The 26,319-nt window shown below is 32.4% G+C and overlaps 1 protein-coding gene and 1 long non-coding RNA gene across 3 annotated transcripts in view; one reads left to right on the forward strand and one right to left on the reverse strand.

Moving 5' to 3' along the window:
• The first annotated feature begins 3,347 nt into the window (after window positions 1-3,347).
• LOC143070689 (uncharacterized) overlaps window positions 3,348-26,319 on the forward strand; it is a 31,595-nt gene continuing 8,623 nt past the window's right edge. The window contains exons 1-3 of one of the 2 annotated variants that reach the window (XM_076244888.1): window positions 3,348-3,424; window positions 4,602-4,756; window positions 24,688-24,766. In XM_076244888.1, coding sequence (XP_076101003.1) covers window positions 24,721-24,766 — 46 coding nt within the window. In that variant the 5' untranslated portion in view covers window positions 3,348-3,424; window positions 4,602-4,756; window positions 24,688-24,720. Of the gene's footprint in view, window positions 3,425-4,601; window positions 4,757-24,130; window positions 24,173-24,687; window positions 24,767-26,319 lie in introns of those variants that run through there. The other variant, XM_076244889.1, reaches the window with a different exon arrangement.
• LOC143070688 (uncharacterized) lies at window positions 9,914-13,892 on the reverse strand. Its single transcript, XR_012976644.1, has 3 exons — window positions 13,782-13,892; window positions 12,961-13,264; window positions 9,914-10,107 (listed from the first exon to the last, which is right to left on the reverse strand). It is a non-coding gene; the product is annotated as an uncharacterized LOC143070688 (long non-coding RNA).

Here is a 26,319-nt window from a genome sequence, read left to right on the forward strand (position 1 = left end):
AAAATTGATGAAACCGTGGTGTGCGTACTAGAGGCCCAGAAGGGATGCATGTTTTTTTTTTTGTAGACCAGGGTGGGATTTTATGTTGAACGAACCCGCATGTTTCTACAACTGGTGCGATACTAATTTGTCTTTTTTTTTTAAATTTCTTAACGATTTCTTGATAAATTGAAAATTTATGGTTTATGTATTTATACGCACCAATACACTAACGCTGCACTTACCCGTTTTTAGATCTCTGTGTTCGTCAATGCATTTAATTTTTTTTCTTGAAGAAAAAAATATTTCCAGAGAATTTTAAAATTTTGCTCACAAATTTCCCTTTACCACAACTTACTAGTTTCTATGCATTGTTTTATATAGTTGGTTTTTTTTTAATTCTAAAGGAAAGAAACGACATGGACTTAGGCTATTTGTCGTACAGCGAACCCATTTTTTAAAAAAACTTTATCACCGAAACATTATGATTTGCATAACATTTATTCATTAATTAGTTAAAAATGCAACCTTATTATAGAAAACAAATCAACATCTTTTAAAATTACTTAAACTTGCATGTGTAAGAAGATGTTTTTCTCGAAGAAGTTTGAGTTAATATAAGAATCAAATTTTTATTTCTGAATGTCACGCCAGACATATTGTTTTCAAAATAGTTTTCATTTAGGAATACTATAAGTTATTCTTATTTGTAATTTGTTGTTATTAAATTCGTGTTTTAAGTTATGTATGAGAATGCGAAGCAATCTATAAAAAATATCCTTTAGAATACCCATGACACAGTGAAACCGTGTATCACGATCCGAAATCTGCAGAGGATCCGAATATCGAGTAGCAATATATCATGAGACCGCAAAAAGTAGCACAAAAGAGGGTACGCATTTTAAATCTGACTTCATCAATTTTACATGTTCTCCATATATGTTCAATATAAAACCTACTAAAGTTTGAATTCACAAAGAATTAATGAAAACGACGACCTTCGCATTTTTAGAGGCGACCGGACATATATAACTGTCATCTTTCGTAATTCAATGCAATTTATACTCTAAGATACTTCAGATAATGATGAAAAGAAAGCTACAAAACTACAAACAGGGAAATATAAACGTTAAAGTTTTTAAACTTACAACTGAACTGTCAACATATTGTAATTGCTTTTCGTGTGTCTTATTTTACGAGACAAAAGAAGTCTCGTTGATAAGATGATTTTTTTTTTAATTTTGATTTTTGTTAAAAAAAATCTTTTTCCAAGAGTGGAGAAATTGAAAGTATTAAAAAAAAAACCAAAAACATAACTGTGTTCAAAGGGAGACAACAACGATGAATAATGTTATTATCCCTTGGTTGTCGTATTTACTTTTCAAGTGCAAAAAAAATAAAAAAGCCCGCAGACTGTCCATCGTTCAATTCTTAATAACGTCTCCGGTAAGATGAAAGTCATGCCTACTCAGGACCAGAACACACTGTGTTTGTATAACCAGATGTGCATCTCGACAATCAATCATGTCTCTTCAGTAACGCTGGAAGCTAAAACATACAAAAAATCCAAAATCTCGTCCATAACTTGAATAGTTGATGAAACCAAAAAAGAACACCAAATAAAGACAAATCCCGACTATAAATCGGTTCTTTGCATGAGGGAGATATATTCCTCAAGTTAAAATCATTTACAACACGACGGGTGCTACATGTTGAACAGGATCTGTTTACCTTTCCGGAGCACCTGAGATCACCAACGATTTTTGGAGGGAAACGTATTGCTAAGTCTTTAATTTTCTATATTGTCTAGTGTACTATTGTTTGTCTTTTTCTTTCAAGCCATGGCATTGTCAGTTTATTTCGTTTGAACGTCCTCCTGGTATCTCGCCTCTCTTTTACAAAATGTTATTTCAGCAAATTACAATCAATATCATATTTTTCATGCCAGAACCATAGTACTGGTTACTGAGCTGATGATACCTTTTGTTTATTTATGATGTCTCTGTTGTGATTTTGACTGTATAATGTGTTATATCTTATCGTTTATTGTTAATACTGTATTTCATATATGTATTATTTGCCGGTTAAGTCGAGTTGTTTCCATTTTCTACGGTTTCCATGTTTAAAGACTATAATATTATTTATTTGTGCATTTCTCTGTGCTATAATTTTGTCACGTAGTGATGTCAAATAATTTTTAACATTTCCATATATATATATAAGCGGGAGGTTTGGCTAGCATTAAAACCAGTGTCCAACCGTTTTTTCTTAGATGTCCTCTACCAAGTCAGAAATATGGCAGTTGATATCAAATAGTTCGTTGCTATTTATGTTGCATTGGCTTTTCTTTTTGATGCACTTCAGTGTTACTGTTCAGTGGCGGATCCAGCTATTTTAAAAAAGGGGGGTTCCCAACCCAGAGTAAAAAAGGGGGGGGGGGTGTTCCAACTATATGCTCCCATTCAAATGCATTGATCGGTCAAAAAAAGGGAGGGTTCCAACGCCCGGACCCCCCTCCCCTGGATCCGCCACTGCTGTTGTTCCATTGTTTTCTCTTATAGTTGACGTGTTTCCCTCGGTTTTAGTTTGTGACCCGGAATTGTTCTTTGTCGATCTATTTCAGTTTTTTAAAAAGCAGTAAACACTGTTGCCTTTAATGTATCAAACAAATTCAAAGTGAGTTGGCTTAACCTCTTTCTCATTGAGGTCGGTCCCCTTCATATTGATTTTTATTAATATGTTGGTGAAGAAGCATGAAATGCTTGCCACTGAACAGTAATTTGTAACATAAAATATTGTCTCAATGACAAAATGTCAAGGACAATAGTTTCATTTGAAATAGTGGCCTCGCCAATGAAATTTCACAACCTCCTTCTGGATAATATTTCATAAGGAAAAATGAATAATTGTGTTTGTTATTGTCAATCATATACATTTAACACACTTCAATGATAGTGTTATCCAATATATATATATATTCGATGATTATCATTTCAAAAAGAGAAAAAAATGACAATCCATATTGTCTCAATATATATAATATTGGATAACTTTTCTTTTTCAAGAAAAAATTTCCTACTTTCCATATTTTAAAAATTGTCTGAATATGAACTAAATTTCCTACTTTCCATCTGCATATGATATTGTCTGGATATAAATATTGTTGAATAAACTAATCCACAGTCAAAACGGGAACATTTATTTTTTTCTAATCAAAAATAATTTTGTAAGTATTTAACAGATTTTTTTTATGAATATCTCACTAATAAACTAAAATAAAAATGTGTACATGTATGCTCAGACTTTTTTTGTATAAACACAAACAATTAACAACAGTTATGACTTTATTTTAATTACAGATATCCTTACTGTATTGTAAATGATGTGGTAGTAGTACCATATAGGCTGGTGAGTTCGTATGCAGCACTTATGTACCTCATACATGGTAGGTTTTGTATTCTGGTTATGTGTGTTGTTGTATGATGTATCTGTTAAGGGAGCTAGGATGAAATTTGAAAAAATAGGCAGGACAGGAGTTTTGAGTAAAAAAAATGCAGGATGAGCAACTTGGAAAAAAAAAATGTAGGATGACAATTTATGTAAAAAAAGTCAGGATAAACTAGTAAAAAAAAGGCAGGACCGAATAGAGTAAAAAATAGAAAGCCAGGACAGAGATTACAACTAAAAAAAAGCAGGACAACATTTTGCATCCTAGCCCCCCCCCCCCCCCATAAAAATCAAATGGTAGCTCCCTAAGGATGCTCGCTCAACTTGTTTTTGTCAGATTTTTTCCAGATATTCGGAATCCTCTGGTTTTATCCATGTAGTGCTATTAAAAAAATTACCACTTACCTCTACTTTCTCAATCTCCCATACAGACAGAGTTATCGTCCTTTCCTCCTCAAAAGATTGAGGAGGAAAGGACGATAACTCTGTCTGTATGGGAGATTGCTACTTCTTTATATTACTATTACATTAAGTTTTAAACAAACACATTTAAACATCTCATTAAATTCTCGTTATATTATTTTTAATAGTTTTTGAAAGGAAATAGGTGTCAGTACTAAAAAAAATAAAAGTATGATATTTTTGATAGAATCATTTCCCGCCAAATTTGAATGGCTTTCATTTTTTCTGCTTTTTTAGTTTCACTATTGAAATACTATCAATTTATATACCGTTTTCTAAAAAGCTTTTTTTCTTTCAAACAGAGTATCGAACTCCCTAAAGCTTGGCTGTACTATATTTTTAGCAATCTTATTGTGTTTTAAAATGTGGTCTTGTGTTGCCGTATAATTTGTTTTATGCATTCGTATACAATTTTGTTATAAATTCTAATAGAATGACATAAAAATAATTATAGGTAGACTATGATTAACTTTTATATGTTAAATATTATGATACATAATTTATGACGTGCGTCATGCATGTTCAAAATTGTCGCCGGTTTACATTTTAGTATTTTTTTTTATTGTCACCTTAAATGAAGGGAGTTATCTTTCTTTGTACTGTTTATTTAACATCGGTTGTAAAATAAATTAATGTCCTCAGCTCGGGCGTTTATATATTTTCAAAACTTATACCTCTTTGGTTGTCCTAATTCGTGATTTTATGGTTTACAGGAAAAGGTTAGAAAACGATAAAATCAAATGAAGACCGAGTTAAAAGGCCGAAGGTTGAAGACAGCATTACGAAGTTAGCATTATGAATTTTGAAATTATTATGAAGAAAGTTGTAAGACCCATACATCATAGAGGACTTAACACAAAGTGTACAGGTATGAGACTCATTTGGTTAATTTTTATTTATTGCATATATATATAAAAACAAAGATGCTGCATGTTTGCCAACGAGGAAATTATCCACCACAGTCCAAATACCGGTAGTTAATTTAAGGTTCCTATATGGCTTTGACAATGAGCCCAACTCGTTCTATCCTGGTAACAATGATGATTTTATTTACAACCACTGAGTCAATGCCACTGCTGGTATTGTTTTTGTTCCCCGACGGTATCATCAGCCCATTAGTAATCAATTTGATGTTAATTATCAATCAAAATCAATCAAATAATTGTATTGCCATATCAAAAACATGATCTGTGACAAACATAACATATATACAAAAATACACAATACAATATTAAAATACAAAATGTATCAGTTCAAATTATTGTTTTGGGTCTCCCGTCCTCAGTTCTAATGACTGTTTTATAAAGGAAACTGTATTTTTTTTTAATTTGACTGTGAGATGTAGGGTTTAGTATTATTTTCATTGATATAGTCATAATTATAAATAAACATAAACTGTTTAAAAAACTTTGAATTTTTGAAAATCTAAGGCGTTTCAATCTCAAGATTTGATTACCATAGCTGTATTTGGCAACACTTTAATGAGTTTTTGGTTCTCAACGCTCTTCAACTTCGTACCTTTTTAACTTTCTTGGATTCGAGCGTCACATATGATTTTTTCAGTGAAGCCGAAACGCACGTCTGGCGCAAATATAAACTTTCAATCCTGGTATTATATTGAGTTTATTTAGGTTTTTGGAATTGTACAATAATTAAGGATACATCTATAAAATACTTACAGAATAGAATATTTTGTCTGGATGTTGAACAAGATTAGGTGAAAAAGCCCCAAATTGAACAATGAACAACGTGCCTGTCCTAAGAAGAGATTCTGAAATTCGGTTATTGTCATTTGTTATATTGTTTTTCTTTTTATTCGTTAGTTGTTTATACAAAACAATTGCCATGAGATTTCTAGTTTGAATTGCTTTATGTTTGTCGTGGAGAGGACTTTTATACCGTGCTATGTATGCAGTATGGGTTTTGTTGATTGTTTAAGGTCATACGGTCATCTGTAGTTGCCAGCTTTACGTTAGTTGGTCTGTTGTGGAGTGTTGTCTCATTTGCAAACATACCAAATTAAAAAGAAATCAACTGAAATCTGAAAGTTATCATTCAAGATTATTTAGTCAATCAATTTTCATAGAGATTTCAATTTGAAAAAAATGATTCGCGAAAATGTATTTAGATATTAAAAAATCTGTAATATAAACAATCACATATTCGAAAGTCATATGGTTACCTTTACATATTTTTTTGAAAATATGGTTAATTGAAATCGAATTCTTACTGCCAATTTACTTACATCCATTTATATAAAATTAAGAATGGGTATATAATTCCTTCTTAACATCAAACCACCAATGTTAGATCTGTGAATTTGATTTTGGAAATTTTTGTTCTTCCTTTGCCTGATTCGAACTCATGCTACTAAGATATCGTGACACCAAATCGTCTGCACTGTATCCGACGCGCTTGACCACTCGACTACCAAGGCTTCACGAAAATAAAGCTTTCGGTTGCCGGGTGTACATTTCCTCGTCAGTTTTAATCTAGCGTCGTAATACAGTACATGATATATAAGGCATGAAGATGGAATTGTGACAGATCAGCTGAGTTATCTATTGTAAAAGATCCTACAAAGTTCGTTTCAACCAGTGACAACTCTACAACAAATATATAGAACAAAAAAATTGCGAAAGTAAATTTACAGATCTAACATTGTTTGGTTGATGTTTAGACGAGTTGTATATACAAAATGTACACAACCATGTATCACCATCACTGCTGGTGATCCGATGGATAAATCTGTTATAGAGTTTTCACTGGTTCAGACGTATACATAATTGTTTCTGTGACTGTATCTTGCATAGGATAGGTAACACCCGGCCACCGAAAGCTTTATTTTTTGTGAAGCCAAGTTGGTCGAGTGGTCTAGCGCGCCGGATACAGTGCAGGCGATTTGGTGTCACGAATTTCAGTAGCACGAGTTCGAATCCCGGCGAGGGAAGAACAACAAATTTGCGAAATCAAATACAGATCTAACATTGTTTGGTTGATGTTTAGACGAGTATATATTATAGATGTAGATATAGATCCACGCTTAAATAGATTGAATGTTGATTTTTGCTATTTTTAGAAATTATATATGACTATGATCTGAGAGTTTGATATACACTGATCGCCATTTCCCAAACAAAGGCAACAGTGGTATACCGCTGTTCAAATTTCATAAATCGATAGAGAAAAAACAAATCCGGGTTACAAACTAAAACTGAGGGAAACGTATCAAATATAAGAGAACTACGACACAACAGAGACACAACATTGAAACGTAACACACAGAGAAACGAACTATAATGTAACAATGGCCATTTTCTTGACTTGGTACAGGGCATTTTATGAAAAATGGTGGGTTGACCTGGTTTTGTGGCATGCAAAACTTCCCGCTTTAATAGCAGTGTTAATTATAACATTAAAATTACAACATTACACGACAGGGTTACAATAAATAAACAGATAAATGGGAGAAAATATAGGACAGAGAAACAAACGAATAATAGCCACCCAAAGGTAACAGGTTAAAAATATATTTTTATACACCAAACGAACGCTACGTCTTCACAAAACTATGCTCAGATGTAAAATGTTTGAAAGCCATAACAACTACCAAGTTGAAGATCGCCGAGGACCAAAAGTTCCAAAAAGTTGTGAGGCCAGGGTTATCCGCCTGGGACAAAACATCATTAGAATGAAATTCAAAACAGTGTAGCTGTGGCCATTTATTGACACATTAAAACCATCCATTGACTGGGACAATTTAGGTGAACGTTTGTATGTAACGACCAATGCTCACTATGTACTTTTTAAAGACACTTAAACTAAGGGGTCACCAAAGGTTCTCAACACCTAAATAAAGTAATTCGAAAAATTAATCATAAATAACACGATATTTTGATTTATATCAATTATATAAATCAAAACACAAAAGTTATTCCTGATTAATTTTCGAATTATTTTATAATTAAAGGCGTTAAGAAACCTTTGGTGACCCCACAGTTTAAATGTCTATCGTAGGTACGTCGTGAACAGTGGTCGTTACAGACAAACGTTCACGTAAATTGTCCCAATCAATGGATGATTTTAATGTGTCAATCAATGGCCATAGCTACACTGTTTTGAATTTCATTCTATTATCAAGAATGATACATAGTTTTGCAAACAGTAAATTGTATAAAATGACTATATAATAGATATACATGATTAAACTGAAGTGGTGACTAGCTATAGAGTAAAAAACGAATAAATTACAAAATCACAGCCCTGTTAGCCATAGTCAATGCAACGCCCAAAGTGACGTCACAAGAGAATTAAGAGAATTTGGATGAAATTCAAGATTAGATTTGTATAACTCATCTAACTTATATTAATAACAGTGAAAATTATAATACTAATTAATATTTAATTGAAGTAGTAGTAATTAATTGTATTATCTAGCTTTATGGTTGTTTCTTCTGATCAAACTGCAAAACAAATAAATAGTGTAAATTTCGTTGATCCAAAATTAAATCTACCAAATAAACTGGGTGAGTAGTTATACCCCAACACAACACAATAATACAACAGAAAAAAATACGATTTACAACTACAAACGTTAAAACATTTGAAAAAAATCCAATGACAACAACAAACACAACATCAAAACCCAACAAATTAGTTTGGGATGGATAAGTACCGTGCCACGTCTTAAAGAATACGAATTGACACAGAAAAATAGTCACATTCGGTAATAAAAAGATCAGACGACGTAATGACAAACCACAATCTAACAAATGGTAAAATGGTAAAAATGTCCATAGTTAGTTTGGACAAAGATACATCGTATGGATCAACCAATTCGTGATGGTGTCCGTAAAATCTACGTAGTGGCATTTTATTCTGTCCTCCTCATAACTTTGTTGGAGCACACTCCTGTATATGAAGTTACAAGTCTTTATATCAGTGGTCGAGGTTTTTCTGTCGTATTAATTTTTCGCTCTTTGTCGTGCAAGGTTCTTTTGTTGCTCACTATATTGCATTTGTTCTACTCATTGTTGTAGATCGTTCGGTGACCTATAGTTGTCTCATTGACTACGTACCCTGTCTCTTTTTTGTTTTTACTCAGTATTACGATATAATTATCCTGGGTATAAATTAAAGCTGCACAAATAAATGACATCTGTGATTTTTCATTTTAATGTTTCGTGTTCTTGTTTGAATGTTTGAAACCAGGGACTGATTTTTTTTTGGCGGGAAATATTTTAACCATACTGTGATATTTTTTTACGTTGCCCTCTTTAATACGTGCTCCTTTGTGAGTTTTCTTTGACATGATGAGTGGCTGACAATAACATTTACTTCAAACATAGTGCTGTATGACAATGTGGATAATACGAATCTAGCAATGATATATAAAAGAGAGACCCAAAAACTATCATAACAAAGTCTTGTCAAATACAATACATAATATACATGAAATAACTATATCAGAATTTGAAACAACAAATCAAATCAGTCTTCAGTTAGGAAAAAACCATACTTGTTATGCGTTTACTTTTCTACATTGGCTAGAGGTATAGGGGGAGGGTTGAGATCTCACAAACATGTTTAACCCCGCCGCATTTTTGCGCCTGTCCCAAGTCAGGAGCCTCTGGCCTTTGTTAGTCTTGTATTATTCTAATTTTAGTTTCTTGTGTACAATTTGGAAATTAGTATGGCGTTCATTACACTGAACTAGTATATATTTGTTTAGGGGCCAGCTGAAGGACGCCTCCGGGTGCGGGAATTTCTCGCTACATTGAAGACCTGTTGGTGACCTTCTGCTGTTGTTTTTTTCTATGGTCTGGGTTGTTGTCTCTTTGGCACATTCCCCATTTCCATTCTCAATTTTATTATTTTAACCTAACAAATGACTTTGGAAAATTGCTGTCAATTTCTGAAGATGTAAGGACGTTAGAACGTTGAAGACGAATATGTGTAGCATTACAATTATTCTCGACAACAGAAAAGCATAATATAAAACTCCCAAAAGAAAACAAAAATTGCATATTTCAAACTCAATGCTGGTATTCAAAAATATGTGAGTACATTTTACAATACCGAAACATAAAAAATAAACTACTTACTGGTATCCCCAAATGTCTCCGTTTTTTGTCAAAACACCTAATGCATCCCAGGTAATTGTTAAAGATGTTATTCCTTGTACAGCTGCATGAATATTACTGGGTGAAGCACTAGGATCTTTATTAAAAAAAAAAAACAAAACAAATCGTAGATATTTTACATTGTATTTTGATATTGTAACTTCACGGCCGACACTCGGCTAACAGAGCGTTTGGTCGGTTAATCTATATTGAGTATGCGGCTATATCGGCGGTTGGTCTGTTAATCGAGTTGGCTAAAGTCTGTTAATCAGGTGTTATCGAGAAAATCATTGAAAGTTCAGCATATTTCATTGTATAACTTTTTAAATATATTTTTATCATAAAAAATATTCATGTCTAACAAAACAATTCAATGTACTGAATCCAGTGGTGTAATTATTATTTTTCTAGCTTCAATGTACGATCTATAAAATGAAAAGGCGGGTTACTCATCAATAAATTTATACACATTTTACACACACAAACTGTACACAAAATGACACGTTGGTTGAATTTACGTGCATGCAATATTTTGAACATCGAAAAAAGACGGGCATTATTTTTGTTAACCATACTGAAATCATTGTGTGAAAAATCTTCACGAAAATCTGTATTTTGGTGACATAAATCAATCTTTATTTAAAACCTGGTCTGTTAATGGGTCGGATGTATAAAACCCGGTCTGTTAATTGGTCTGTTAAGAGTTATGAATGGCAATAAAAGTATAATTTTATTGCTATATGGGGTTTTATCGGATCAAATGGGTAGGCTCAAGACGAGCGGCTAAAATATACGGAAACAACACATGAGCAATGAAACATAAAATATACGGAAACAACACATGAACAATGAACAATTTAAACAATGGAAATTGAAAATTGATAAAAACGGTTTCAAAAAGTGTAATATTAAAGTAATGTTAATTTCATCCAAGAATGGTCGCATATGTCATGTGGATTCTGTTTATTTGTCATGAATGACACCAACTTGTCATCTATGTATTGGTAACCAGTATATAAATCAGAGATAAACGTCGTAATGTTACTAAACATCATTTAGTAAAATATATTGGGATGCTAAAATATAAAGAATAGAGAAAGAATAATGAGTAAGATAAATAAAAGGTAAAAGGAAAAAAAGTCACGGAAGAAACGTGACATAACAATTTAAAGAATACAGAAATAAACAACACCCCAATCCGAACCCTCATGGTATATACGATAATCTGGATGAAGTAGTAGAATATAGAATAATAGATAAGGACAGTAGAGAGTGATGTATTGCTAAAAAAGAGAGAAAAAATAATAATTGTTTAAGAATACAGACAGGAAACACCCCTGGGCGTTGAAACAGTAACGGATTGCGATGTACTCATATTGGTGACAAATGCTAGAAGTTTACATGCGGACAACTGCCGTTCTCCTCTACACTTATGAAGAAAGGAACTAAACGGAATAAAATGTATTAAAACTTAAGATGACCAAATGTAGCTGCATTCGCTCCTTTCCATTTACTTCTTGAGAATGATTTGTAAACAACATATGATTAAGTAATAGAAATAAAGAACCAATTGGATGATGCTTACGAATTAGGGTTTAACGTCCAGTGAAACATATCATGTGCATATGAGAATGACAACACGTTATATGCACTGGACAGATGTACAGTTTATATTTATTTTACCGGGACCCTGTGTTGTATTAGAAAGACACTTTCAGTCGGATTTGAGAACGTGCTACTTTGAACAGACACAAAAAATGAGGCTGATTGAAAACGTAAATAATAAATTCATGCATATTCCAGCGGCCAATCCATATCACGCTATATTGAAGTGACACATCCTTCAATAAAATGCAAAGAAAGTCAAAATAAAAATGCTCTTACTAGTAAATCACAACCGAAATGAATGACAGACGGAGATTTTTTTACAAAACTTAATGAACAATTGAAATCAAGATATTTGAGGTTTGCGTTATTTCGCAAAGGTTTGCGTTACAACGCAAAGGTCTGCGTTTTATCGCAACGTTTTGCGTTACAACGCAAAAGGTTTGCGTTATAACGCAAATATAGGAAGAAAAATTTAAAAAAAAATGTGTGGCGCTAATTCGCTTCCGTAGGATACTGTTGCATCGTATTATCATATTTTTTTACTTAGGAACATCTCATTCTTAACTTTTTCTAAGGGAAAATATAAAGGTAGCAAAAATAACTGTGGCTAAATAACTCTTAACTGACACAATTTCAATTGTCCAACCCATTAACAGACTTTATTCCCACAATTTTCACATACTCAATATAGATTAACCGACCAATCTCTCGGTTAGCCGAGTGTCGGCCGTGAACTTAAGAAGAGAACGACTTCGTCTCCTTCGAAATAAACGACTTCGTCTCCTTCGAAATAAACAGAAGAAATTTAAAGTATTTAAACGACTCATACGATTGTAAGTTTTGAACTCAGCTGTACAGATAAATTCATCATAGATACCAGAATTAAAATTGTGTAAAAACCTATTGCGAAAATTGCACACATATTTACGATTATGAATTTTCCTTTAGAATTAGAATTCTCATCGACCAGTGAATGGTACGTACTTTAATTTTTTTTAATATTGTAAAAATAAGTCATGCGCATCGCCGATATACAGATCCTTCATAACATATTTCGTACGTTTGTTACGTCCGTTATTACAAAAGGTGATACGACAGTACAGTAAAAAATTATGATAAGAAACACAGTATATTGTAATTTTAATGCATTACGGAAAAGTACCTGGTATCAAATAAAAGATTTTTGGAAATATTCAGAAGTCTCTGGTATCTGTAAACACAACAAATGCAAGGTAATGCTCAGCACACTTTTCATTTGAGAGTAACCGTCCTAAAATGTGTTACAGTATATGAATAAACTGCAATAATTGTTGGTAAAAACATATACAGTACTGACATTTACGAGTGGGTGGGTGTGTATAATTAATAGAAGTCGGATTTGATATTATCCCGTTTGCCGTAACAGCCTTGACAGATATATATTATAAAAAATCCTGGTACAATAGGGTAAATCTCCACATTGTCAGTTGTTGCTCCGAAAACATCTTTATCTTTGTAATTCTTTAGTGGAGACAAGCTGTTGAAATAAACTCTGTATCCAATTATAGTATAACGACAGCTTATTTTTGTTGTATCCTATGCAACATGTATAGACCTAGCGGACTTTGTTGTTACTTCGATACCTGAAGAGTCAGAACCACAAAAAGCTGAAATAGAAATGGATAGACATGATTATTATCTATTAATTATTTGTATCGTTTAGTTGCGGTGTCATTGACTTTTACTATACCTTTCCTTTTACAATTATTAACACCAACTATTCTTTCAGACTCCTTGAAATATATACACAAAAAGGGGAAGTTATATAATTTACGCCACTTCCTCAAATCAACCCTCTGTATTTCAGAGAAACTTATAGAATCTTTATTGTTATTCGAAAATTTCTATAAGCCACAATGTTTTACTTTCAAGTAGCAAAACGAGGAGTATGCCACAAGTACATGCTACATGTAGATGAGAATGCGGGAATCATTTTTGTATTTCCATCACAATCGTCATTATCAGCATCATTGGTTGTTAATTTGGATTTGATATGATGAATATATTCATATTCTGAATTATTTGTCCTCACCCGTACTTCAGAATTGTAAACAAAAAATGACGCTGTTTGAATATTCTACAAAATGTATCAGTGCTATATTTAAAAATCATCTTCACACTTACATGTTGCATCTTTGATCATGTATAGAAACAAAACAAGTTTTAAAAATCCATGTTCTCCTTGATAATATTACTTGTACAATAGTACCTGTCTATACGGTACATCTATGTTTAATTTCATAACACCTTATCTTGAAGGTAGGGGTGTAGGGGAAGTGCATCGAATTTTTATTTATCTACGAGGTCATACAATTAATCTAGTTTAGTTCTACGTCAATTGGTCTCATGTGAGAGTTGTTTCATTGACTACCATACTAAATCTTATCCTTTTTTATAATATTGTTTCATTTGTTCATAGAATACATAGAAAGTTGAACTATATTTCATACATCTGTCTTTGAAAATGATACTAGAAATGCAGTCATGATTGACTGTAGCATAAATAATAACGATACCAAAGGGATATTCAAACTCATAAGTCGAAAATAAGCTGACAACGACATACCATAAAATGAGAAGGACATAAAGACAAACAACAATGCACAAAACACAACACAACACTAAAAACAAAGACAGACTATTGTTCGCAACTATACATTTGACATAACCAGACGCTTTGGTAGAAAGATAAAAAACAGAAAATATCTTTCAAAATATTTTTCAATCCTTTTTTTCTTCTTCATAAAACAGATAAAAGGTAAAATCACAATACTGAACTAAGAGGAAAATCAATTCGGAAAGTCCACAATCACATGGCAAAATCAAATAACAAAACGCATCAAAAACGAATTGACAAGAACTGTCATATTCCTGACTTGGTACAGGCATTTTCAAATGTAGAAAATGGTGGATTGAACCTGGTTTTATAGCTAGCTAAATTTCTCACTTGTATGACAGTCGTATCACATTCCATTATATTTTCACCGATGCGCGAACAAAACAAACAGACACAATAGTTAAAAATGTCAAAAATAGGGGTACAGCAGTCAACATTGTGTTATCATCTTAATCACTATAAAAACAACAAATGTAACGAAGAAGTACAAAAAGGCATACATCAAATTAACATCCTCATTTTGATTATATTATACGATTTTATTTGTCTATGTAAAATGCACCCATCAAGGAAGGAGGGTTTTGAGTACTGGTGTAAAATTGCGCGTTTGAAATTCGCACAGGTAGACATGAAATAATTTTGTCGTACAAAGTATGACGGGATGCACAAATACAGTCACGCAAAATAGATATAACAAAAACTGACTAAACAGTATGGACAGTTCCTTTGATTTTCAATTCAAGGTAAACATTCCGATATTGTAAAGAATTAAAAACAAACGGCATGTATCTCTTTAAAAAAAGGTGAACAGATGTATAGAAAGAACATAAACTTGGCTAAAAAAGCATCTCAAATTCGTCTTATAATCTAATTTCTGACAAATAAATTTTTTTAAGTCGCATTGCATTCATTTAACTGACTAAAATTCAAAAGGTTGTTTTTAGTAAATAATCCTGAGTAACAGAGTATTGGTGTGTTCCTATCACAGCTAGTATAAAATTAACAAACTGGCACGTTAAGATTTTACAATCCAATCGATAGTCACGTCTCAGTCATTACAGAGGGGGGGCAAGGGGGGTCCCAATAACAGCAAAACAGCAAATTGATTTGGCTCATAACAGATAACAAGGAATTAAAATGGACAAAAACAGATAACAGTAAATGAAATATTAAAATAATTCGGTTTTTGACAAATCAGTATTTCTTATTACGGATATAATCCTTTGTAATGCATTCCATTTTTTATGACTATGTTTTTAGTATTAATTTATGTGTCTAGAATGTGTTTAAACTACTACTCAATATATTATAATATTTTTTATACGCTCGTTTACGGAACGTAATATGGTATACTGTTGTCCGTCTGTTGTCAACATGTCGGACATTAACTCAAAAACACTTTAACCATTTGAATTAAACTTTGGGAAATTGTTTATATCTATTGACGTGAGCTCCCTTTTTGGTTTTGGTTTTTTTTTTATAAATTTTAGATTTTAAGTTTCTGGGTAGGTAATGGGTTTTTATTCAATAAAATTGGTGTTTTTTTTTCAGTTTTCTGATAATATCTCAAAAATGCTTTCACAAAGCAAGGAATTTTGGTGAATTTTTTATATCTATTAACATGAGGTAACTTTCAATTTTTATAAATTTTAGATTTTACGTTTCCGAGTTAACGGGTTTTATTAATTAAAAAGGGGTGATTTTCCAGTTTTCAGACATTAACACAAAAATGTTTTCAGCAGTTCTCATGAAATGTTGGTGTATTGTTTATATATATTGACTGAAGCTCCCTTTGTTGCTAATGTTATATTAAAATTTTGTCTTTGGCAATTCACAATTTTACTACAACAACTCATTGCCAAAGACAAAATTTTAATATAACACTAATAAAAAAAGTGACCTTAAAGAGTTTGAATATTCTGACTTTTTCTAAATGACCATTTAATGAGGTGTGTGAATTTTTATTAATAAAACTATCAGGCAAAGTGGTATATAGGGTAGAAAAATCAAAAGCACCAATTATAAGCATGCAATTTATCAAGTACATCGAACGAATTTTGACACTCTAAAAGCAATTTATTCCACTATTTTCAAAGGCCTTATTTGAACAATTTTTTATCAGCTGAGGTTTTTGATTGTACCAAGTGTACTAGTAAGTAGAATACATAGTTTAGTAGGGAAACAATGGCTTGAAACGAAATAAATCTTTGTTTGTAATGAGTTATGTGCAGCTTCGGACCCAAGTACATGGTTGGAACTTTCATTGTACAATGCATTTGGTTCTGCCTTGAAAAGAATCACAGAGCTGAGTCTATGTACCATATAATATAAAAGGATAAGTGGTTGTTAGGACCTTGTCCTTAACTGAGATCCTTGTAAGATACTCCTGGCCATATGTTTTCCTTTTTGTCATATTAAGAATTGTTTTAATTTAATATGTTCGTACGGAAAACAAGGAACATTATTCTCATACAAAAAATTAAGATAATTCTAAATACACATTCATAAAAAAAAATGGAATTTATTACAAAGGATAATCATAAGATATGCTTGAATTGTCCTGGACCTCACTTAATTCTGTGATGGGTATATGTTAATGGAATCCTTCTCTGAATACGGGACAAACATATTAGTAGTGGTAGACCCCAATGGCCAATGATCTTCAATTTATACCGAATATTGACTGTCAAAAAAATGCTAACATTCCAATTTTCAATAACAGTTAACAGCAAATACATTATCACAATAACAGATAACAAAAAATCTAAAAGCCCAATAACAGCTAACAAAGAATAAGACAATAACAGCTAACAGCAAATATATTTTCAAAATAACAGATAACAAAGAATTAAATTGCCCCATAACAGCATAACAGTTAAACCCCTTGCCCCCCCTCATTACAGCTGAACGAACGTGCTGGGCCAGATCTCCTTTACCCGCTATCTTCGATGAAGGTTTACAGTTAGATGATCAACGACTTACTACTTAAGATGACAGAAACCAATCTAAGCCGTACAGTAGACGTAGTAGTTGTCGTACCCGCGTTAACATGCACTCCAAAACCATTGTATCATGGGGAGTGTTATGCCGATTAACGTCCGAGGGCTGTATCCTAGGTGTTGGGTGATTGACCTTAATTTCACTGCCTCACGGCTTTGGTCCTGATAACGCTTCCTGTCATCTTAAGAACTACGTCCACGACTCATATACCGTTACTCCATCATCGAGGTTAGCGGGCTGCCAAATAAGCTGACCAAACTGGCCCTGAAAGCAGCCGTTGTGAAGAAATAACAACAAAAATAGTTAACAAACCAAAAAGAACTCACAAAAGCAAGATGGCGACCTCCAAAATGGCGACCACCACTCGTTCCTGACCGATGGCACAACATTATTCAAACGCTCACCAAACGCCTTCGGGCACCGAGCCGACCGTGCGGGGGCTGTATAGCCAGTGAACGTCGTTAAACACTTCCATTTGTTTGTTAAGATTTTGTAGATTATTTGTTTGTGCGTTTCTCTGCTATGAATGTTCTTGTGTGTGTTTTTGCTGCATTTTTGTCACATAGCGTTTTAGAGGTATTTTATTTTAACAATTTCATAACGCAGGAGGTTTTGGTAGCCATTAATCCAAGTTCAAGTCACTTTCTATCAATTCATGAATATGACAGTTGTTATCAAACACTAAATTTTCCAAAAAATCTGTAGGCCTGTGAGATGAATTAATTTGCTTAAAAGTTTGACAATGACACAAAAATTTCAAGTTTATTTACAATATACACAGTGTGTATAAGTTAAGTATGTTTAAATAAACATATGTTTTCATAGTTCAGGACTTTATTCATTTTAGGTTGACAAATACAGGTGTTTCTGTAGTTTCTGTAGTGTTTTATATTTTGACTTTAGTGGAATCTTAAGGGATGTGGGTCATAACCGCCTCTAGGAAACATGTGATCACGATTACAAGTGTACGTAAGATAGAGGTGTTTCTGAAACAGCAAATTGCATGTATGCCCGGGACTTAAAAAGCATATTTTTAAATCAATACAACAAGAATCATCAACAAAACTGCCAGTACCCACAACCATCTAGAATTAACCGAACTAATCCTCAAACAAAACTGCCAGTACCCTCAACCACCTAGAATTAACCGAACTAATCCTCAACAAAACTGCCAGTACCCTCAACCATCTAGAATTAACCGAAATAGTCCTCAACAAAACTACCAGTACCCACAACCATCTAGAATTAATCGAACTAATCCTCAACAAAACTGCCAGTACCCTCAACCATCTAGAATTAACCCAACTAGTCCTCAACAAAACTGACAGTACCCACAACCATCTAGAATTAACCGAACTAATCCTCAACAAAACTGCCAGTATCCACAACCATCTAGAATTAACCGAACTAATCCTCAACAAAACTGCCAGTACCCACAACCATCTAGAATTAACCGAACTAATCCTCAACAAAAAACTGTCAGTACCCACAACCATCTAGAATTAACCGAACTAATCCTCAACAAAACTGCCAGTAGCCACAACCATCTAGAATTAACCCAACTAGTCCTCAACAAAACTGCCAGTACCCTCAACCATCTAGAATTAACCGAACTAATCCTCAACAAAACTGCCAGTACCCACAACCATCTAGAATTAACCGAACTAATCAACAAAACTGCCAGTACCCAAAACCATCTAGAATTAACCGAACTAATCCTCAACAAAACTGCCAGTACCCACAACCATCTAGATTTAACCGAGCTAATCTTCAACAAAACTGCCAGTACCCACAACCATCTAGAATTAACCGAACTAATCCTCAACAAAACTGTCAGTAACCACAACCATCTAGAATTAACCGATCTTATCTTCAACAAAACTGCCAGTACCCTCAACCATTTAGAATTAACCGAACTAATCAACAAAACTGCCAGTACCCACAACCATCTAGAATTAACCGAACTAATCCTCAACAAAACTGCCAGTACCCTCAATCATCTAGAATTAACCGAACTATTGGAGTTTCCAACCTGCGATTACATACGATTTATTTTTGAATAACCCACTTTCAAAACCATAACAGATTAAGGGTGAAATTATAACAAATCATATTACAACAAATTACAGAGAATTAAAGGATATAGATCTAAACAAAGGGAGTTAAGTTGGAAAGGTCACATATCGATTTTTATCACCTGGAAACTTTAAATAATTCAGGTCATCAGCCATTTTCTAGTCTATCCTATTTGCTTAATTTAGTTTTTTATTATTACAAATAAGATTACATTTTTTTAATCCAGATAAAGCTTACTGAAATTTGATCAACAGAACTGGGTTCACCTAGTAATCTCTTTCATATTAATATATACATTATATGTATGGTGTCTGATAATATTGTACGAGCATTAGGGAGGAGGGATGTCATCGTATTGCCTTCTAAATGAGCCCATATCTCATATTCAGCTATAGACGGCTCTCAAATGAAAAATGTAAAACAGTTCAGACCCTAAATCTAAGACTAAATAATCAATCAGTACGCATCCAACATCCAATGTTTTAAGTGTAAAGACATCATAAACAGTCAGAGAAAAAAACATTATTTTGTTCAATGCCATGATATGAGCGTATATATCGGTTTTAATTTTTATATATAAAGCTCATATTTTAAGTGTTAGTCCTTGGAAATTCATTAACCAATCACCATTCAATTATTCAATAATATTTTGTTAAAGTTTAATAATTTAATTTTGGATGTAACGCGTCTTCTGATTGGTTGACGTTATTTTGTTTTGACCCCATAGACATAATTTAGTCATGTGACCGTGATGTCATCAACGTTTTTTCATGGTTTCCTACGGTTTAAAATGGAATATAAAATTAAATTATAAGAAATGACTGTAATATTTTTTCTTTCTATTCGAAATAACATAAAAAATGTGGTGCACACTGTTAATAACCCGCTACGCCTGTTTGTCTTTTTATTTTTTTAGCCAGGGCGTTATCAGTTTATTTCCAATCTATGAGTTTGACTGTCCCTGTGGTATCTTTCGCCCCTCTTTTATACAGGTGAAACATCCAAATAAAATTACGTATATAAATTAAGAGATGTGTTATAATTTTCAATGGAACAACGATGCACCAGATACCAAATGACATGATGTAGGCAATATTATATTTCCTCCTATACATCTCTACGAATATGATTGTTAAGAGCCTCTGCGTGGAGACCGTGCATATTCCATATAAGGTTAGTAGGGAGGCGTGGCTTATTTCAATACACGGTTAGTAGTGGAGTTACGACTCGGCATTATTTGATTATCTAAATGTATTGAAAGTATGCTTAATATTGTTATATCAAGGTTGTTGATAGTAAATTGTACTGTTGACATTCGTTTTTTTTTGTGCAAACCAATGAATTTCTTAAATTTTAACACTTCAACACTTTAATATAGAAATAAGATGAGGTATGATTGCTAATGAGACAACTCTTGTCTAAATTCAACAAATAAAGATAGTCGGTAATGTACGACCTTCAAACAAACCATATAGTAAGCTATAAAAAAAACTTTGGCAAGACAAAAGCCAAATTAAATATTATATACCCTTGGGTTGATTCAATGCTAAACATATGGAAATTTTATAGACAATCCACAGCCTTTCCCCTTGTACTCTCATAGTTGGCAATTCGATGCTTCATATATAGAGGAGCATGCAGTGCAAGTTTATACATTTAGATATTGGTTAAAACAAATATAAAGTACACCTTCTAGAATGCACTCGACTTAAGTGACTCAACACGAGGTGTTTTGTAATATAAAGGTTGTTTAGGACTTTTTGTAAACAATAAACGCTAGCACATCATAGAAAAACTAGTGAGTAACCTATGGTTACATTTTTACAACAAAAATCTCTGTATTAAAGCAGTAGACATATATAGTTGATTTTCTATGGACCAATTCAAGTACACCTTCTAAAATGCACTCGACTTAAGTGACTCAACACGAGGTGTTTTGTAATATAAAGGTTGTTTAGGACTTTTTGTAAACAATAAACGCTAGCACATCATAGAAAAACTAGTGAGTAACCTATGGTTACAATTTTACAACAAAAATCTCTGTATTAAAGCAGTAGACATATATAGTGGATTTTCTACAAAAATTCACTAAATTCTCTTTTTCTACAAGTGCAATTAAATTATAAATAATAATGCTTGCACGAAGTTTCCCTTTTCATATGTACAAAATGACCCATCTCTATTATTCATTATCTCAGCGGCTGTTTTGATACTATTGCAGTTTGAAAATTTCGTAATTCACAGGCCACAGAAGGGGCCATAATAAATAAATGTTGATGAACCATCTTTCATTTTAAAGAGTTAATCTTAATATGTTGATTGTGTGAAAAAGAAAATTAAAAACACTATAAAAAAGAAGATGTGGTATGATTGCCGATGAGACAACTCTCCACAAGAGACCAAAATAACACAGAAATTAAAAACTATAGGTCACCGTACGGCCTTCAACTAGTTTGTTTTTTAAAAGATTATTATATTTTTTAACCAATTCGACTGGATATCGGATACAATCAAAAGGTCGAGCTTTAACCTTAATACGATTTTCTGGCTAAAGTTATTTGTTGGTAACTTGGATTATTGACAATAATTATGCAGAATTATAAACGAAATTGAACTGGATATATAATACAATCAAAAGGTCGAGCTTTGACCGTATTATAATTTTCTAGCCCAACTTCCTTATTGTGCCAATTGGTAACATGGATTATTGACAAGTGTTAAACTTACTTATATAAGGCACTCACGTTGTTAAGGTGTAGGTGTGAAGAACATATTAACAGAATTATCTTGAAACTGATTTTTTCCAAATTGAATAAACTGCCTGTAATCACGGGGCGTCTTTGGTTGTCAGTAAAATACTGAAAAGCGACAAGACTGAAAGAGTACACCAGCAGTAATATATAGATCTAATGGTAATTCATTTTAGATTAAGTAATCTTATTTGCAAAGCACAAAAAAAATGTCTGGTGTTTCTCGAAATTGGCTAAAAGAGCAAAAAACGTTGCTCTGTTTTTAATAAATTTTTGAAGACAAATATTTGTTTCTTTGCATATACAATCTTTCATACAAGATTGATTCAAATTATTTTATTAAAGCAAATTTGCTCAATTAATGGCTTTTTTTCCTAATCAAAATGGCTGTATATGTCTCGCCTTCTTTACTAATCATTGATATTATGTTGATAGTCCTAAATATAGAGCTGTACTACAACTATCACACAAACTTAACATGACCCAAGAAAATGAGCTCAGTAAAGGTCATATAAACCAAATGAAAAAAAAACAAAACGTGTTCACCTTAAAATCATTTAATTATTATACACTAAATATAGTTGACCTATTGCTTATAGGTTTTAAGGAACAGATTTAACCAAGAAAACTTAACATTGACCAATGAACCATGAAAATGAGGTCAAGTTCAGATGAATCATGCCAGGCAGAATTGTACTAACAGCTTACAACCCTTCAATAACAAATATAGTTAACCAATTGCTTATAGTTAAGAAAAATAGACCAAAACACAAAAACTAACACTGAGCAATGAAACATGAACATGAGATCAGAGTTAAATAAAACCTGTAAGACTGGCATGTACATCATGAAATATTTCCAAACACCAAATATTATTAATAGTTGACCTTTCGCATTTAGAAATAGAAAAAAAAAAAAAAAAAAAAAACTTAAAAAAATAACTTCGACTACTGAACCATGAAAATGAGGTCAAGGTCAAATGATACCTGTCAGTTGGTTACAACTTACAATCAAGCTTACACCAGATATAGTAGACTCATTTCTTACAGTATAAAATAAACCAGACCAAAACACAAAAACTTAACTATAACAACTGAACGCTGAAAATGAGGTCAAGTTCAGATGACATCTACCAGTTGGACATATACATCTTACAATCCTCCCATACACTAAATATAATAGAATTATTGCTTAAAGTATCTGATAGATAGACTTGACCACCAAAACATAACCTTGTTTATTGATCCATGAAATGAGGCCAAGGTCAAGTGCAAACTGTGTGACGGGCATGGAGACCTTGCAAGGATCGCATATACCAAATATAGTAAATTAAATCCTACTACTAATAATAAAAAAAAAATAACATTACAAAAACTTTTTTTATAAGAAGCCACTCAAACATGAAAATGAGGTCAAGGACCATGGACATGTGACAGACAGAAACTTTGTAACATGAGACATCTATATACAAAGTATGCATTATCTAGGTCTTCCACCTAAAGCTTTAATTAGTAAATGCCACTACCGTCGCCAGATCACTATCCCTATGTCGAGACATGCATTTCTATCTGGATAAAGAGATTCGATATATATACAAAAGGGTATTCAAACACAGTCGAAAACAAACTGGCAAAAACGAAAAGACGAAAAAAAATGTATTACATTATACAACAACACAACATAGAAATTTAAAGACTTAACGAGTCGGCAATGGCAAAATACGAGAAAAAATTAATAAATACATGGAAAACTTAAGACTGAATAGCACGAACCCCAATTAAATCACGGAGTGAGCTCAGGGGCTCTTTTATTATTTGCTTTTGAATTCTCACGTCTTTCGTCGGAATGCTATTTATTTGTCAAACCATTGTCTTACGATAGATTAGTCTTATTACAATTGCACAACGAAACAGTTCTTTTAAAAATAAATCCGGATTTTCAAATTTAAATACCAGTAGTTCAGACACGATTAACACACTTAATTTCACATAAATATTAAAGTTTGATATATTAACCTATATTATTCATTAGGGAATTGCAGGCGAGGCTTCTTGGTTTGTTAGTGGAAAGAGGTAAAAACTATTCAAATTGTATCTGAACAAACATTTAAAAGCACTTTATTTATATATTTAAATGATTATTCAAGGTAAAAAAAAAAAGTATTCTATAAAAAATTCTGATAAGAGCTCCAATTAATCACTAAAAATTTGAGAAATGTGTGATTTAAACTTGGATTCGGTTAAATTAATCAACTTTAAAGATACAATTGAATACAAGATATATTGCATTATAGAACATTAAGTTATGCCGTGAGCGTATCTAATAAAAAAAAATATAAGCGAAACTGAACAACAATTAACCTTTAAAGAAAGGATTTTTTTATAAGGGAACGACCATTCATCTCTGAAGAGGCTGGAAGAGTTTCTTCATAAAAAAATATTCTGATTCCAAACTTCGAAGAGAAAACAAAATAAACTCAAAACAATTTGATACTTGCTTGATTCGGAAAAAAATCGAGATGAAGAAAAAAAAAATAACATGATTTATCCGTGTCTTTTTTTAACATAGCTTTTTATGTATATTGTAGACATTAGCTCTCTCCAGTCTACACACACTAAACATGAAATCTGCCATTCTTTTCCTGACAATTTTAGTCTACAGTCAAGGTAAGACTATATTGAGTATTTGTTCCCCGAAAAAGTTACATGTGAATTCTGTGCTTAGAAATAAAATTATCCGTCTAATGATTTTTAGACGAACATTGAAAGACTGTTTTCTGAGTTTCTTGATTATTTATTTTTTACTGCAGAGGTTTTCTGGTATCGAGAGAAAAAGATTTGTTTGTAGATTTGATATTCTGACTGAAAGAAAATATTTCTTCGTAACCATATTAAATGAAATGACATTAACGGTACCAATTTTACTGACATAACTGACTAAATAGGAGTTTCTTTGACAAACACGATATGGAGGTCATGTACATAGACACGGGAATTATAGAACAAGCGTTTTTATAATAAAGAGAATTGAAGAAAAGTTTTTTCAATCGGTGACATCTTTTACGGTATTAGAACGTTATTAGAACGTGTTGTTGTACAATATGTAGCTTTCATTATGTTTTATTCATGTTTGACACACTACTTTTAAACCATTCTCTCTGGCCCCTTTTTTTGTCATATATCTCCTAAAGGTCCAATAATTTATACATGCTTGACGTATAAAATTTTGGTTTGATAGTTCATTATGAAGGTAAATCCTATAAAGAGTTATATTTATTTCGATTGTTGTTATTTCATTAAAATTTTATACAAATTTACTCTGTTCAATGGACCTTGTCTGTCTGTTTCTTTTAATGGCGTTGTTGAAAGAAATTTACTCCGAAGTCCAACGGCCGATATTACATCGAAGGACAGCATGATTTCATATGAACTTGCTTTTAAAAACTGCGATTTTTTCGGGTGTAGATTTTTCAATTATTTATTAATTTGTTTGTTTTTGTCGTCTATTAAAAAGTAAAATAACAAAAACACTGAAGTAAAATTCAAATCGAAAAGTCCAATATCAAATGGCACAAAATCAAAAGCTCAAACACAGCAAATGAATGGAAAACAATTGTCATATTCCTGACTTGGTATATATATATATGTCTAAAAAAATTGCAAATTTTTAGACTTATATTATAGGGTTACTGCATGAATATTGGGGAATATTGTCCCGAGTAGAATTTTATATTGCACGAGCTTGCGAGTGCAATATATGTTCTACAAGGTACAATATTTCCCAATATTCATGCAATAACCCTTTTATTGTATAGCAATATAATATTGAAAGTAAAAATTGGTTTAAACTAAGATTTTGTTGTTGATGACGTCATGAATTTTGAAGATTTATTGCACTAGTGCAATATTGGAATTTATTGCACACTAACTTTTGGTTACTTTCTGTGGGAAATATTATATTGCTATACAATAAAATGTATTCCTTATCTGGACAGATCGTCTATTCCAGACGATCCGGTACATAGTAAATTTGCTGGTTGGTCCCTTATATATATACAACTCGTCTAAACACCAACCCAACAATGTTAGATCTGTAAATTTGCTTTCGCAATTTTTGTGTTCTTCCATAGAAAGCCGTCTATATTTGAAGAAATACTCAATTAGCAGTGTCATTTTTTTATTTTAAAAAAATGTATTTACTCTTAGATTTTTGCTTTATT

The sequence above is a fragment of the Mytilus galloprovincialis genome, chromosome 4, assembly GCF_965363235.1.
Source record: "Mytilus galloprovincialis chromosome 4, xbMytGall1.hap1.1, whole genome shotgun sequence".
NCBI lineage: Eukaryota > Metazoa > Mollusca > Bivalvia > Mytilida > Mytilidae > Mytilus > Mytilus galloprovincialis.